This window comes from Athene cunicularia (genome assembly GCF_003259725.1).
Source record: "Athene cunicularia isolate RWA chromosome 4 unlocalized genomic scaffold, athCun1 chr4_part3, whole genome shotgun sequence".
Classification (NCBI taxonomy): domain Eukaryota; kingdom Metazoa; phylum Chordata; class Aves; order Strigiformes; family Strigidae; genus Athene; species Athene cunicularia.
The window spans coordinates 20753419-20769178 of NW_020799100.1; the positions used below are offsets into that span (position 1 = coordinate 20753419).

At 43.6% G+C, this 15760-nt stretch overlaps 1 protein-coding gene across 1 annotated transcript in view; it reads left to right on the forward strand.

The window, feature by feature from the left end:
* POF1B (POF1B, actin binding protein) overlaps positions 1-15760 on the forward strand; it is a 47544-nt gene that overhangs the window by 29204 nt on the left and 2580 nt on the right. The window contains exons 3-11 of the mRNA XM_026848818.1: positions 5090-5128; positions 5596-5697; positions 7552-7758; positions 9007-9137; positions 10243-10270; positions 11221-11295; positions 13784-13876; positions 14680-15072; positions 15194-15304. Of these exons, the coding sequence (XP_026704619.1) occupies positions 5090-5128; positions 5596-5697; positions 7552-7758; positions 9007-9137; positions 10243-10270; positions 11221-11295; positions 13784-13876; positions 14680-15072; positions 15194-15304 (1179 nt within the window). The remainder of the gene's footprint in view (positions 1-5089; positions 5129-5595; positions 5698-7551; positions 7759-9006; positions 9138-10242; positions 10271-11220; positions 11296-13783; positions 13877-14679; positions 15073-15193; positions 15305-15760) is intronic.

Genomic DNA, 15760 nt, shown 5'->3' on the forward strand with positions numbered 1-15760 from the left:
CCGCGGAACAGGTCGCCCTCAGGCCTCACTGGGGCTTCGCCTCCGGCCCCGCGCCCGTCGGGGTTAAACGGACTAAAAATCGGGTCAAAGAAACAGATGTATTTAATCTGTTAGCGGGGGGCTGTGAGGGGGCAGCGAAGGGCGGGAAGGGGCGCCCCTGGGCACCGGCGGCTCACCGCCTCAGCGGCCCCTCTGAACACACAGCAATTACAATTAAAATTTCCCTTGACATTTCTCCTTTTTATTCGAGTTCGAATAGATCGGTCAATCCCACATTTGATTCCTGTTTGGCAAGCCAGTTTGCCTTTTTTTCTTTTGAGTTGTTTGGTCGGGGTTTTTCTTGGTGTTTTAACTTGATCTTCTAAATACCTTACTCTGTTGCCGTATTTTTGCCCATTTTGTCGATGGAACAGTAAAAAGTGCACAGCTCCTGCAGGCTGAGCGCTGTGGTTCCCACCCATGGGATGTCCACACAAACACTTGTGCTTTCTTGGTGCTGCTCCTGTAAATATAACATAAAGGGGGGGGTGCGTCCCCCTTCTGTTTGAATCTGAGGCTAATAACGTACGCGAGTCAGCGGGTAGGGAAGTGACGGAGCTCGTTTAACTTTGCTTTAAAAGCCTTCACAATGTAGTTTAGCTGGTTCGTTGCTCTGTGTATATTCAGGGAATGGCTTGAAGGTGTTGATGGAATTAAATATAAATATACACCGTTGATATCTTAAGTAAACCTTAAAACCAAAACTAGAAACCAGTGACTTAAGAACAGCTTTGATTATAAATACGGAAGAGCGGGTCAGAATTTCTTCACCATTTGTGTGTCTTACACATTAAACTGTCATGATACAAGTGGGACTGGTGTGCTGTACTCAGTATGGCAACCTGTATTTGTTTCAGGTTCACACTTAATCTTCAGTGGTATAAAAATATTTAACTATGAAAAAGAGTAGGGATTAAGACCAATACAACGTCTGACTTCCTTTCAGAGCTGTATTTGCATAGTCCGAGGGCTGCTTGCCTCTGCAGGATGGCTTTTGTAAATTCTGTAGAGTGGCTTCGCTAACAACTTTATGTGACTTGGATAGGATGACACATTCTGTCCTACCAAAGTGGTTAATCCCTCTTTTGCAAGGGCAGGAGTGTAAACACTGGTCTCTCACCTCCCAGATAAGTGATCTGCTCAACTAGGCTAGATGATAGTCTGAATTGCGTTCAATTAACTAAATATTCATTAGAATAAATACTGCAGTCCCAGGCTTCCTCTACTCAGATAAGTATGTGAACAATTTGATCATAGACTCAAATGCTGTCTCTGTTCTACGAACTATGTTTCATTGTCAACATCTGTTTTAGTCACTGAATCCATTAAGTCTTGCTGATGAAAAATAATTTCTTGCTGAAGTGTTTTGCTGGATTAGACTTTAAAGACAAAAGAGGGTGTAGTTCAGATCAGGCTATGTGTGGGTTGCAGTTTTAATGGTGGAGAGGGAAGGTGTTTGATAAAGATTATTAGCAAGTTATTAAAGAAGAAAACAGTAACAAATGGGGAAGGTGGCTGGGAGTACACAGAAGTTGTGTACTTGGTGCTGAATGGGAGTTGTCAGAAGTGCTGGGAAGAGTGTAGGAAGTTTTCAAAGAGTTGATTCAGTTGCCCTTTGAGCAGATCATATGTAGCTGTGTAAACTGAATAATGATGTGATACCTGACTCGCATAGATGTTTTAACTTACCACTACAATTTTCAGTTAATGGCAGCCTAGAGCTGTAGTTTAAACTGTTGATAAGTCAAAGGGCTATCTCTGAGCAATATTTAATTTACTTCTGCAGAGCTTTTGTAGATTTATGATAACAGATGTCTACATCACCGTTGATATGCAGTCTTACTATTTAGTCACATGGTTAGTGTGTTTATGTACGTTTTTAATGAGTTGGAGGGAAAATTTGAAACTGGTGTGTGCATATAGCACACATGACTGCTTTTTGTGCTTCGGGATTCACTTTACTTTTTTGGTTTAACTTTGTTTTATCCTTGATGCCATGGCAAGCTTCATCTGGAGTAATTCATGGCAAATTTTGCTCTCGTCTGCTTGATCTAAATGAAGAATGTTGTTTTGAATAAATTTTCTTCCAGTATGGCTTACACGTATGAACCCTCTCACCGTGGCCGTGAAAAAAATATATATGAAATGGCACACTCAAGATGTCTGCTGTCAGTGCAGAGGGCAGAATCCTGGAAGCCTTTGTAGGAGCTTTCTATCCATGTGAGAAATTCTGTCAGATCTTTTCATGCCTGGGCTCAGTTCTGTGATGTGCTCAGGGCTCTCACCTACCCTTGTGAACATGGTGTAATATTAACCAGCTTGTAAGATGTGTCTGTATTGTTTGAAACAGCCCTCAAACGTAGCTTGCCATTTCCGTATTTCAGCTGCCAAATGTAACACATAAATTCTGATTAGATGACTGGATTACTTGTAATTAACAAGACAATACTTTATGGAGAAAGGGTTTTGACACAGATTAAATTCTCACCTTAATCGCTGGTTTGGCTGAAGCTAGGAGGAACCTGTTGAAATAAAAGTTAGTGTACTGATTGTTTTTAGCATAAAATTTGCACAGGATAACTGGATAAATGTATCAGATGCTGATTTTAAAATTTTAAAATCTTATTTAAAAATCTAAAAGAGTAGCATCAGTCATTATGAAAGTGTTAGCATATACCTTTTGAAACTGTCCTTATAAATGTAGACCCAGAATGACGGGTCAGGCTGTTATAAATCCCAAACCCACAACAGCGCTGGGCTCTCCCCTTTAAAATCCCACCCTCCTCTTCCTTCTCTCGGTTACAAAACATTGCATCTCCAAAGCATGGTAGGAAATTGGAGAGTAGCCTGAGCTGTGCCCCTTGGGAATGACGGAAAAATGGAAATAGCCTGAGGCCAGTGGCAGTGTACCTCCTGCGGCACTCGCGCTGCTGAGGCCTTGGAGGTGGCATCTCCTGGTGCGGGGAGTCCGGGCTGGCACAGAGTCACGGACTTTCTGGCTTCTGCATTCCCAGCCTGTTGCAAGTCCAGCCTGCTCGGCGAGTATGGGAGGAAGGGCAGGCAAATCCCTGTTTGTAGAGGAGAGAGGGAAACGTATCTGCATCAAAGGTCTCTGGAAATGAAAGAGTTTGAGTATCCTAAAAATAAACATAATTTTATCCAAGCAAAACATTCTTAGGTTCTGTATAGTATTCCACATAGGATTAGACCGTCCTTTTGAATCCTGTAAAAAGATACTTCAACTTAAAATGCTCTAGTCTTCTCAGTTCGGAACGTATTCCTCTGAAACATGTAGGTAGCTAGATAAAATAATTTTACGCATTATCCTCTCTCAGCTAGGCAGCGCGAGTTATGTATTCCAGAGCCCTGTGGCAACATGATTTAGTTCAGGCAGGTTTGTCCCAACTTTTCAGTAAATTGAAAAGGTGTCTTCTAATTTCATGCGCAATGCTCAGCTCGTTTTCGGGTGCCGTACAATGGTAGTCAGCTCTGACTCAGAGCAGTTCTGCTCTGCTGTGGATTGTCGTAGCACCGGAGGGCTCCGGGACGGGCAGAGCCAGCGGTGCGAGGAGGTGCTGGGACACAGGGGTATGCCACCTCTCAAACGGGTGTGAAGGACGTTCCTGTGGGCATTCGTTTTTAAAGTATTTTACTTTTTAGTTCAAATTCTGTAGGTGTCAGCGTGATGCGGGAATTGGGCTGTGTGTTCTAGATGTTCATATTGTCTCTTTTCGGTGTTACACCCCCAATACATAGTTCTGTTGGGATTGGTGACTTCCCTTCCTTGACGGACCTACCTCAAGCACACGTCTGGGAGGAGGAGTAAATCAGCTTTCTAAGATTTCTGCAGCAGTTATAATTTTGAGATTTCTTAATTATGATGATAACCGCTAAAACAATTTCTTTATTACTTTGGTTTCTCTTTCCTGGTACTGTTATGATTCACTCTTGGGAGATCTGGAAAACTGCTTCAGGCTTCCTAAACTTATGCAACAGTTTGCAGCTGGAAATCTGACCTACTTGAGAGCTGCTCTTACCCAGTTAAGAATGTCTCTGAGACTGAACTGCGGCAATATAAACTTCCCAAGCACTGCCCACAGGTTAAGGGAAGAAATGATTTGTTAAGAAAACTGGAAGTTTGTACTGTGAGGAAGAATAAATACTATGTTGTAAACTATCCAATTGCCCAATCCTTAGATTCAGTGGGAATTTTGCTTACTTGGATAAAGAACTAGATGTGGAGATTTCAGGCAACGTGAACAATTTGTTATAACTGGTGGTGCTCCACAAAATGGAAGCCAGTGTCTGCGATTGCTTGTGGACAGTGCTGGGGGAAAAAAGTGAAAAAATCTATTTTAAAACCAATAAAACTGCTGCCATTTACAGATTTCTGTAATTTAAAAAGGCATTTTTAATTAAAGTACGTCCCCTGTGGCATCAGGTGTCAATTACAGAGTTTTGTGACCGCTTTTTGAAATAGTTGCCACTGCTTGGTGCATTGGATAGTGACCTGATGTGGATTGTTGGCAGTTTGTCTGCCCTTTCCTTTCGGTGTTTAAGCAAAATCCAAATTTTCTTCCCTTGGTGAAACAAGAAGTGTTCCAGAGGTGTAGCTATTTACATCTGACCTTGATATGTAACATGAAAGACCATAAGTAAAAGACTGTCTGTGGAACAGGGACATGTGATCCTTGAAGACTGAGCCCCGTATGTCCACTTTGATGTGTATCCTATTCTGTTGGCACGTACAGAAAACAAGGACAATTCCCTCAGACCTGCAAGAAGTGGTGGAGGAAAAGCAAACTCTTAAAACTGAGAGTTACAGGTCGCGTACTGCCACGCTGTGTCTGGGTTGTTCCCTCTGGGGTGGAAAGGCCCCAGCTTTAAAACATCCCTAGGTGACTGTGGCCAAGTCAATCTCTGTGTGTTTATAGCTGATGACTATTCAGATTACTTTGGGCATCCATGTAAGCCTGAGCTCTGAGCATAAAAGGTTTTAAAAGTTTAAAGGACAGTAATCACTGAATCTTTGCTTATTTTGTTCTTGCAGGGCACTGTTCGAAGGATCATCATCGAGAATCCTGATCAGGTAGGAAAATGTTCAGTGCTTGTGTAACTCTTCCGCCCTTAATGACCCAGATCTGGTGAAGTGCTCGAGTACCTCCAGCGGGGGATGCTCAGTGTTTAGAAATCTCATGGCTGTACCTCTGATGGTGAGAGATGAAATGGCTGGGGATTGAAAATACTCCAGAACCGCCAGTCGGGCTTCCCACCTCTCAGCAGTTAAGTCTCTGGCAATGTGCTTCGTGAGTATTGCTGGTGGAGATTAATTTCTAACGCTCTCTTACTATGTTTATTTCAAATATTGTCTAGAGGGAAGCACAGTCGCTTTGTTTCCAAATGGACATAAATGTACATATCTTAAAGAACTATCTCGAAGTATAGGTGTCATCACATTACAAAAAAATCCCTTACCATTTTTTAGTCAAAAATACAGTATTTCTGAATTTACTGTTTGACAACATTTAAGAGAGTTTTTATTAAAATGTTTTACAGGAGCCTTTATCCCCATTTCTTAGAGGGGGGAATTTCTGTCCTGGAAATAATGTCATCTATGAAAAGACAATAAGGAAATATGAGCTATTAAATCCCCACCAAGTAAGTTGGTTGTTTGTATTAAAAGAAAATTGAGGGGGTAGCAGAAATTTAATGTTTCTGAGTTGTGGGGGGGACGACAGAACTGAACTACTGCCAACCTGAGAATTGCCTGTTGAGGTACAGGACATTCTCAGAGTAAATGAAATAATTTCTATATGTGAGGAGAGGAGAAGCTGGAACACTTGATATATTTTTACTAAGAATTTATTATTTCAGACTAACAATAGGAACTGCTGGTTTAGCTCTAGACCTTTTCAGTCTTTATCTGAATATTGACTGAGAATTAGTTTCTTGCAGTTAACTCCACAACAGAACAACCAATAAAAATTTTTACAAAAAGTGAATTGAAAAGACAATTTTTTCTTACTCATTCTTGAAAAAATGTATTTGGCAAAGCTGTCTGAAATTTCATCTTAGAATTGGTGTATTGTCAATAGCAAAAATCTTACTTTTTTATGGCTCTGAAACGCTTATTTTCAACAGGAAAAAATTTGAAATGAAGGGTATTTCAGAATGACTTACCTGTTTTTTGGTTTGCTTTTTAAAACTGAAGTTTTCATGCCATTCTGGATTTTAGATAGATAAATTAGGTGTGATATCTATTCTCTGAAGTGGAAAGAGGAAAAAAAGAAAGAGGTAATTATGAATAATAGCTTCTTTCTTTCCACAGATGGTGTTCAAAGAAAATAATAAAGTGTGGAGTCTAGTCCTGAAAACCGTATTTCTACTTCTGTTTTGTTTGTTGGCTTTGTTTTGTTTTTTTACCCAGGGTGTAGCTAGTTTTAAGTCAAATCAGCAGTGTAGTTTTGAAAACTTCCCGGTCTCCTACCACACATCACTCTTTGGTTCACACTGCACTGTGGTCTTGGACCATGCAAGCTAGATTTCTTTCAGGTGAAATGAAAGTGTGTTGCAAGTGTGCACCTGGTGTGCTCCGACTGCTGCCGGGCGTGGAGCCCCTTCCAACCCCCGGTGAAGCCCCCTCGGATCCGGAGGGGGTCGGTGTTGGGGCCCCGCTCTGCTCCCCCGCTGCCACTGTGTGATGCGGATGCAGCGCAGGCTGCGTGTTCTGATTTCGGGGCAGAATTAGGGCTTGGTCCAACCTGTTAAATGTAACTGCAGTGTTAGTTTTAAGTCAGAATCATCCGAAGGATTTGCATTTATATGGTTGGACACAGAATACAAAATATCTGTGTTTTGAAGTAAATGTGTGAAAACCATGATTGAGACCAACAATTAAGTTTGCTGAAATCAGGAATTTTCAGTGTTTTGGCTGGAACACAAACTAGTTTCTAGTTTATTGTTCTGGTAGGTGGTTTTATAAACCTCACTTTTCTAAGAGGCATGTGTCCCTTCTGTATCGTACACTGAATCTGGAACTGCTGAAAGCATTTATAGAGGAAAATGTCTCGAGCCCTTTCCTATACTAATTTTTTTTCTGAAATAACGAAAACTCAGTAGTTCAACTGGAGCTCTTTTTTAATCTCTAAAACGCTTAATGAAACAGGATTTGCATGTGTTTTAAATGAAATAACAGAGGTCCCCATTGCCCGAGTACATTAAGAGTGACAACATCATGGAACCTAAAACTTGGGAAAAGTAGGTGCCTTTTGTGCTTTTCATTTGGAGCTACTAAAATGTGAGGAGTTGATGACTTAGAACGTTGAAGTATGAAAGCGTGAGACAAACTCATGTTCAGTTAAAAAAAAAAAGCTATTTTATTAGGATTATTAAAATACCTGAAACCTTCATCAGTCTTTCCACGCAAAATCACATTTCATTCATTTCTATAGTCATATTAAGCTTCCATCTCGTTGTGTCCAGCAGCTTAAAAAACTCTATTCTTGTTTCTAGGAGAAGCAGTATCAGTTTTCCCAGCAGTGTCAGGTTCCCCAGCAGGTCGATCAGTGCCATGTGGTCCAGCACTCCGAGCAGCCTCAAGTCACTCACCAGTGCCAACAGACCCAGACCAGTAGCCCTTGTGAAATAATTCCAGTCTCCGTGAGCGATGACTGCAGAGGAAATACAGTGAGGAGGGTAACAGTTCAAACCTGTGAACCGGTAAGAACCATACAATTCAGTCAGGTTTTGTTTTGTATGCAGAGCACAAAACTGTACATACAGATAAAATTGCTGATCGCCAGTCTCAAAAGCCTTTGTTCAAACTCACAGCAGGGTAATTAAGCACCATACACTTGTAAGTGAACAGCAGAGTCTGTGTGTCTGTGGCAGGGAACTTCACAGGCTGTGACTGCAGACGTTGCCTAGAACTGTTTCTCACATGCTGTTAAGACAACAACCCAAACCAACCTGCTTTAGGTGTTGTATCCTATTTCTTGTTGGTATAGACCTGCGCTTAGGTGTACTGACTGATCATCCTCCTGCTGCTCTTTAGACGTGTTAGGTCTGGCTGGTTTGTTTGGGGTTTTTTTCTTTATCTGCGAGTGTTACCAGTGATTGAGTCAGGTTTCATCTGTCAGTCTTTGTACAACTGAGTAATGTCAGGTTTATGCCTCTAGTTTTGGAGAAAAGATACATTCCTTTATAAACCTGACATACGTCAATTCAGGATTGCTTTCTACCTAAACTGATCAATAAGGACTTCCAATATATTTCGGTTTGATGTAGAAGCATTTGACAGAGATTCACTGGAAGCACAAACCCAGCTTCCTTTGCCCTTCATTTTACAGCAGGCTGCTGCAGGAGGTTTGTCGTGCGTGGATACTACGATCTGAGCTGAGGGAGGGCATGTGGCCGCCCGTCCTGTGCCTCTGTTCCGTGTGTAGGTGGCAAGACAAACAGATGTGCTGATCTCAGGGTCAGACCTACGCGGAACCTTCCGTAGCCAGATACTCCATGAACACACGTGGGTTTGCATTGTTCACATACGTAAATGTTTGAACTGTGGCAACTCAAATACCATTTCTGCAGTGGGGAGTCTTGCACCCAGCTGGTTTTATCTGGGTGCTGCCCACAGGTGTTTTATCCACTACCCCTACAGAACCACATCTGTTAATGAGATTTCCTAATTCTCAACGGTTGCCATATTCGTGCAATGATGATATTGCTGTAGAACCTTCTACTTTATGTATTTCTTCTTGTTGTGAAGGAAGTAATTTACTTATATATAGTTCACTGACAACCAGAAGACATGGAAGACTCAATACCAAGGAAAAGAACAGCGTAAACAAATTGCAAATTAGTAAGAGCAAACAAAACCACATCCATCCTACTTGTAGCATTTTTGTGTTCAGCTTTCACCCTGAAGAAGGGATCTCAATTATGACCTTCTTGCATACCTTCTGCCAGGTGAATTGCTCTCAGGAAAACAGTGACCAGCTGGACTGCCGCTACTTCGGTGAGCTCCTTGCTGAGCTGAACCGCAAGACCAACGACTTGTACAGTTGTTTACTCCAGCATGTGGAAAAGATAGGAGGAAGGTACTGACATTACATCTGTTCTGTCATTTCTGCACCCCAGGCCTCCTGGTGTGCAGCTGAGAGGACAGTATTGTTTGCAAGTTGGTTTTGGTTTTTTTCTTCCCTGACAACTAGAATTGACTGGGTATTTTACACATTCATCTAATTTCCTGAGTAGCTGAGGACATAAAAATGCTGTAAGCCAAGTAGATTTATTGAACTTGATGCTTTTTCAAATTAGACTAATACGCAATTAAGAATTACGTATCCCACGCCTGTTTGCACACAGAGCACGCAAGTATACTTACAATGTGCTCTGACGTATATTTAATGATACAATTCTATTATTACATCTATTAATACATCCTGAAGAAACAACCCAAATGTCCAAACACATTGCCCTTTCCTTTGTTCTGTCATGGTGTTAGGTCACAGATCAGCCGGTGGCCACCGTAAGGCGTAACGCCCAGTTCCTACGTGCGAAGGGACGTTAAGCAGGGACATGGCAGAGCCCTGCAGATGCCTCCGGAAGGAGTGCAGAGTCACAGCAGCCACTAATCTGAGTCCTCACTATGTTCTTACCCTTCCCTCACCGTCACCACTGCTTCATTCTTTCCCCCCTCACTCTCAGTCTCAAGTGGTGCCTGCCGAGCCCACTGAAATAAGGGAAGTGGTCCCGTAGAGGGGAAAAGTGGAATTTGAGCATCACAGAAAGAAAACCTGGCACTGCAAAGTAAACACCTCGGGCATGTCAGCATATTGCGGCATAGTAGAACCATGGGTAAACCATTATTTATCTGGGTAAACCATTACCCAGCCAATTAAGAATGTAATTAACTGAACATAACTGGGATAACTGCCCGAAGGAGTGGAGATGGTTGGCTGTGTCAGCCGTCCTGCTGTTTGCGTTCCCCTCTCCTCAGGTAGTTCTGGGTGGAGTCATATTCAGCAGCCCGTGTTGCCCACCACCTTGGAAGGGAGGGGACAGCTCTTCATCTGATAAAGAACCTTCTTGCTCTGTATTTGAAAGATAATCTTTTAGTAGTTGTGGATGCGGGCATTAACTTTTAAAAGTTCTCAAGAAGCTGCCTGTTAATTGGTCCCTTGGGTTTTTTCTGTTTTACAGGAACCACGACATTGAGTTTACGTGTCAGGTAAGCATCAGGCCTGCTCTCGTCAAGCCACTCCCTGACGTACAGTGTTAATAACGATGGTGTGGGTCTCCAGGCAAATTAAGCCAAGCCAGCTTAAACGAAGGACACGGGTCTTTGCTGGTTTATGATTCCTGCTTGTTAATAGCATTCAGAGCCCCAAACCTACTGCTAGGCATGTATATGGAAATGTGGTAATTAATAATTTGCATTATTCCAGTACCAGAGTCAAATTTTGCGTCTTTCCTGTTGTGCCAATAATGGTTTTGTTGTCAAACAAACTTACACAGCTGCGTATATTTTGCAAAGGATCCTTCATTCGTGGCAGTAAAGCTGCTGTTGCGCAGCGTGTGCTGCCGGGCGCTGCAGCGCCGCCTCCTGCCTCTCGCAGAGCGGGCGTGAGCTGGCGGAACAGACCTCCCGCGCCTACAGCAAGCTCACGGTGTGCTTCGGGCCCTGACAGCACCCGCACCACCTCGGTTCCCTTTCACGGCAGAAATACTGCTCTGGGATTAAACTGCACAAAGCAATGCCACTTAATCGGTGGTGGCATCTCCTGTGACACAGCGGTCAGCTTTAGTTTCTTGACAGTCTGTTCTGTGTTTAGAAATGGGAGATTTGCTCCCATCATAACCTGCTGGGAGTTCTGTTTTAGTGTCAGCTGTTATTTTCTTGAGAGGATTATTTTGAATACTGCTTTTAAAATAAATGTTAAAATAAGCGATTTGAATATATGCTTCCTGTATCACTTCATCTCAGTTTTTATATGCCACACATATATAAGACTTTGGAAATTTTCTGGATACACTTTGATCTATTTTCATTCTTATTTGCCTTGTACTAAACATGTTTTTCATAGTAGACCCGTGTAATTAACGAAGAAACCACATTATGACTTACCAGGCAGAATTCTTGATCAAGATGTCTCCCCTTTTCCTCCCTTTTTTGCGTAGACTGAAGAGATTGAAGATTTAATTCCCAAAGGACTGTCTGAGGCAACAAAGCAGCAGATTCGTTATCTCCTCCAGGTACGTGAGTGGGGTGGAGGGGGTGTGTGGAAGACTATAGTAACTTGAAACAGTGGAAGTTGCCTTATGCATGCCAGGGGTTTTGTACATCACATACTTCGTGCTATATTCTGCTTATTCCATTTTTTTGTGTAGAGGGTGTGGGATTGTACAGGCGGCTTCAAGTGACATGTGGCAGTTGGTTCCACAGACTGCTTGTTTATTTTAAACCGAGCTTTACTGGTGCTTTCTTGCAATTTCACTGGAAACTATCTTGGCTTTTGACCAGTTACAGAGAACACAGATCTTTCATCTTTTTGCGTTGTATAGCAGTGCTTTACTTCAGAAGCTAAAGGCAAATGGCAGGTGCTGTACTGGATGCTGAACTGGGTAGCAGTTCGCCAGCTCGTTACTTGGGGTCTCACCTTCTACAAACGTTCAGTTAAAAACCTCTAAGGTAGCACTGGGTTCTGAGGCCTGTCTGTGACATTTGGTAACAACATGTAACCACTTGGGGGTTGGTTCCCTTTAGCAAGGCTTTTGTGTCTGTTGTGCTCTTGCTCTTCAGCTCTGCAGCTGTGGAGGGTTTGGCTCTAAGGCAGGCAGACCCGGGGCTTTGTTCTGAGGCTCCAGCCCTGCACCACTGCAGCGTGTTTTTTAGAAAAGCCTTTGGCCCCTTTACGGAGCGCTCTGAGAGCTGCTGGGTGTCAGCCCCCGCCTGTGCTAGAGCATTAAACCAGCACTGCAGTGTGAATCCCGGGGTCAGCCCCAGGGCCCCGCAGTGTGGAGCCGTCAGAGCAGGATCCCACCCCCGTGGGCTCCGCGCTCCCCGGGGTGGGGGTCACCTCATCCCCCTGGGACCTGCAGCTCCCAGTCACCTCCGGGTAGAAAACCCCCTTTGAATGAAGCGGTGTCTGACTGCACAGCTGATCCTGCTTTAGGCAGGAGGGCCGGACAAGGTGACCTCCTCCCAAGCCCCTCCCAACTTCAGTTATTCTGCAGTTCTTTTACAATGCCAGTGGACACTGACACCAAAACACTTCATAACCTCGTGCCAGAACACCAGCCCGGGAACCCAGCTCAGCTCCCCTGCGTCAAAGAGCCAAAACACGTCTTTCCTGCTTTCTGTAAGTCCACCTGGTTTCACATTCTTACACCTGTGCTTCAAGAAAATACAGCCAAAACGTCCTGTGGGGAACCAGATTTTGTCAGCACCCCCCAGGGAGCTCTGGGGCCTCGGACGGAGCTAGGCAGGTTTGGTTTTACAGCCCAGCAGGATTCTGAGCGAGCTGTCCAGCTGCTGGGTGTGCCCCGAGGCTCGAGTCCACGCAGAACTGCGCTCGAAAGTACAGGACACCTCTGGAATCAGCAACCCTTAGCACTGAGCAGTTGCTTAGTGGGGATTTACTTGTATTTTTCTAGTCTAAATTTAAACCATTTTGACTTAATTCCTCCTTCTAATCTACTCTTACAGTATATTTCACAATAAACCCAACAAAACCATTAAGTCAAAACTGAAATTCCCCTTTAATTGAAAAAACAATCAACAGTTTGTGAGTTACATTAGAAATGTTGTTTTTGAAGCCTCGGTCACGTAACAGCACCAGTGGGGATAAAAAACTAGGACGGGCTCATCACCACATTGCTGGAGATCTTGATAGCTTTCTTCAACTCAAAGTCAAGGGCAGGTATCGGAGGAAGAGCAGCAGACAGGAGGATTTCGCTGCTGTCCAGATAGTGATAAATACATCTTTTGTACAGAATATTCAGCTCTTCCAGATTAATCAAAACTTGAGGAATTCCTTTGTGTGTTCTTTCAAAATCTGTTTTTCTTCTCTCAAATCTTTTAGAAATGTATCATGAAATGCAGCAGTTTGTGTTTCAGGGTGAATCAATACACGGCTGTTAACAGGCAGAGAACACTATTAGGCTATTGTGTGCTGCTGCCTCTCCTTTTCATCCAGTGGACTCCTTTAATCTTGGGATCTTTTTCTTTTTAAAGGGAGGAGTTGGTTGTATGGCTTTTTCTAATTTAAATTTAAAAAAATTTTAATTAAATTCTCTTGCCCTTGGGCTGAAAGCGTGCTTTGCCAGATCTCAAAGATGATGTCTCATTCCTCTGTGGCTTCTCAGGTAGGGTAGTAATTTTTTTAAATCGGTCTAAGTGACAAAGCTCTGAACACTTAAAAAATGGTTGTGCAATATTAACACATTGTTTTTCTCTTTATTGGTGTACAAATTCAGTTTGTTCTTTATTCTCTTCTTTCAATTTTAAAAATGTTATCTGTGTTACAAGGCAGTAATTCAAAAACTGCCACTTGTAGAACAAAGTGCATGAAAATACATTTCTTTGTAGAAACTGTGGGTGCTTCCAAGAATGCCGTGCAGTACTTCTAAGAGCAGAAGTTATTTTCAGCTGTATGGCAGTTTTCTACCTCTTGTCAAGCATGCTGTAAACCGAGTTTACTCAGTCATTAGAAGTGCACCTTTTCATTTTTTCCCCTCCTAGATGAGAGTGACATCGGATAAATCTTTGAGACTTGTGCTTTCCACTTTCAAAAATTTACGTGAGGAGCTTTGCCACCTGCAGGACGACTTGGGGGTAAGCTGCCTTTTTCAGTTCCTACGGCCTCAGCCGTTGGGTTTTGCTGCTCCGTAGAAAGTCCGTTATGCTGAAATCCAAGTTGTGAAGCCCAGGCCGTAGGTGCTTTCAGTGGAAATGGCTGGTTCGTTAATGGACGATTCGCAGTGGATGAGGTGAGATTCATTTCTCGCAGTGGTTCAGTGTTGAAGCCTAAAAACCCAAATACTTCTAGAGGAAGAAGCGACCCCGCTGAGGGAAAGGTGCTGCCCAGCTCTGCCCTGGTGTGCGCAGCGCAGCGGTAGGCGTGCGGGTGCTTGGAGCTGTGGCTTCACCCCAAGGCTGTTCCCTCCCTTCCACTCATGGCCCAGGAACCTGCTCTCAGCTGGTGGGTCCCCAGAGACTCACCCACAGCAAAGCCCCAACCTCGCCCAGCCCAGCCCCGGCGCTCGGCCCTGCTGCAAAGCTCCCAGTGTTCTCCTGTGAAGTGCAGAGCACAGGGAGGGGGACCTGGAACCGTCACCTTCACCGCAGAGCCAGGGCGTGAAGTGCTCTCTGCCTTGGGGGTTTGGTTTAACAGCTACAAAGAATTCTTTCTGGGACAGATGGAGAGTGCAGTGTCTGGGGTCCCTGTGCTTACCCCAACACAAAGGCAGCTCCTCCAGCGACGGGCAGCTGTGCGCTGTGCAGTTACCCCGAGCTTCAAGGAAATGGAGTATTTTCTCAGTTCTAAAACATCACTCACGAATGACTCCGTATGTTGTACTGTGAATATGGGAAAAATTTGCTGAAATATTGCAGCTATAAACACTTTTGTCTTACAGAAGTTAGAAACCGACAGTGTCTTACTTAAGAAGGATTTGGCTTTTAAAGATTCTCAAGTAAAAGAATATGAAACTATGCTGACTTCTCTGAGAGAGAACAATCGTCAGCAGCAGGTAAACCCAAACCCCTGTTTTCAGTGTAATTACAGTCAGCCAAGGACGAGCCAGTGTGCTGCCCTTGGAGCGTCCTGGTGCTCTCCTCACGCCCCCCCCTCGTTCCTTCCCCCTGTCTGCCCGCAGCAAGGGCTCAGGGACAGCACTGCCCGATGCCGCTCTCTGGAGGAACAGCTGCTCTCCCTGCGGCTCAGCGAGGGCGAGAAGGACTGTCAGCTCAAGGAACTGGAGTACTGCAAGCGGGCCCTGGAGCAGGAGATCCAGAACCTCAGGCTGCAGGTGACAGGCTCACGTGTTCTCTGTTCAACAGCTGTTCTCCGCAGATATTGATGCGTTAATGTATGAAAATGAGTGATGAAACCCCTCTTTTTAATATAAAAAACCCCTTTGTTTTCTGTAGACCTGCTCTAATCCAACACTACAGACCACCACAGATGAGCTCTCCAGCCGTTACGTAGAGATGATCAATAACTTGAGAGAGGATAAAGATCGGGAGATCCGCAGCCTTAGGGTAAGTTGTTATATTTGGTCTGTGTGTATGCCTCACCTTGTACCACTGCACGTAAACAGCTGCTTTTTTAAATTAAGGAACAGGAAAGATCTATCGCAGGTACTTTTTAGGTATCTTTTGGTTCTGCAGTTACTTTATACATAGACACTAACGATGGCTCAGAAACACTTATGGTAGAACATCAAACTGTGATTTTAAAAAAAAATACAATTCCTTAGATGTAGTAACTGGGGAGTAATCAGATTAGCAGTCTTTCCTAAAGGGATATTCTGTGTGTCCTAATGAAGTAAGAAACTAGCCAAAAGACCCCCAACAGAAAAATTAAAATAAATCCCAGTCAAAACTGTATGTAGGAACTGTTTTTCATTTAAATCACTGTGGTAATATTTTACCACCCTGGAAGCCCGTTCAGTTTGTTCAGTGTGGTATTAGTTTCACTGACTTATGAAATGGTTA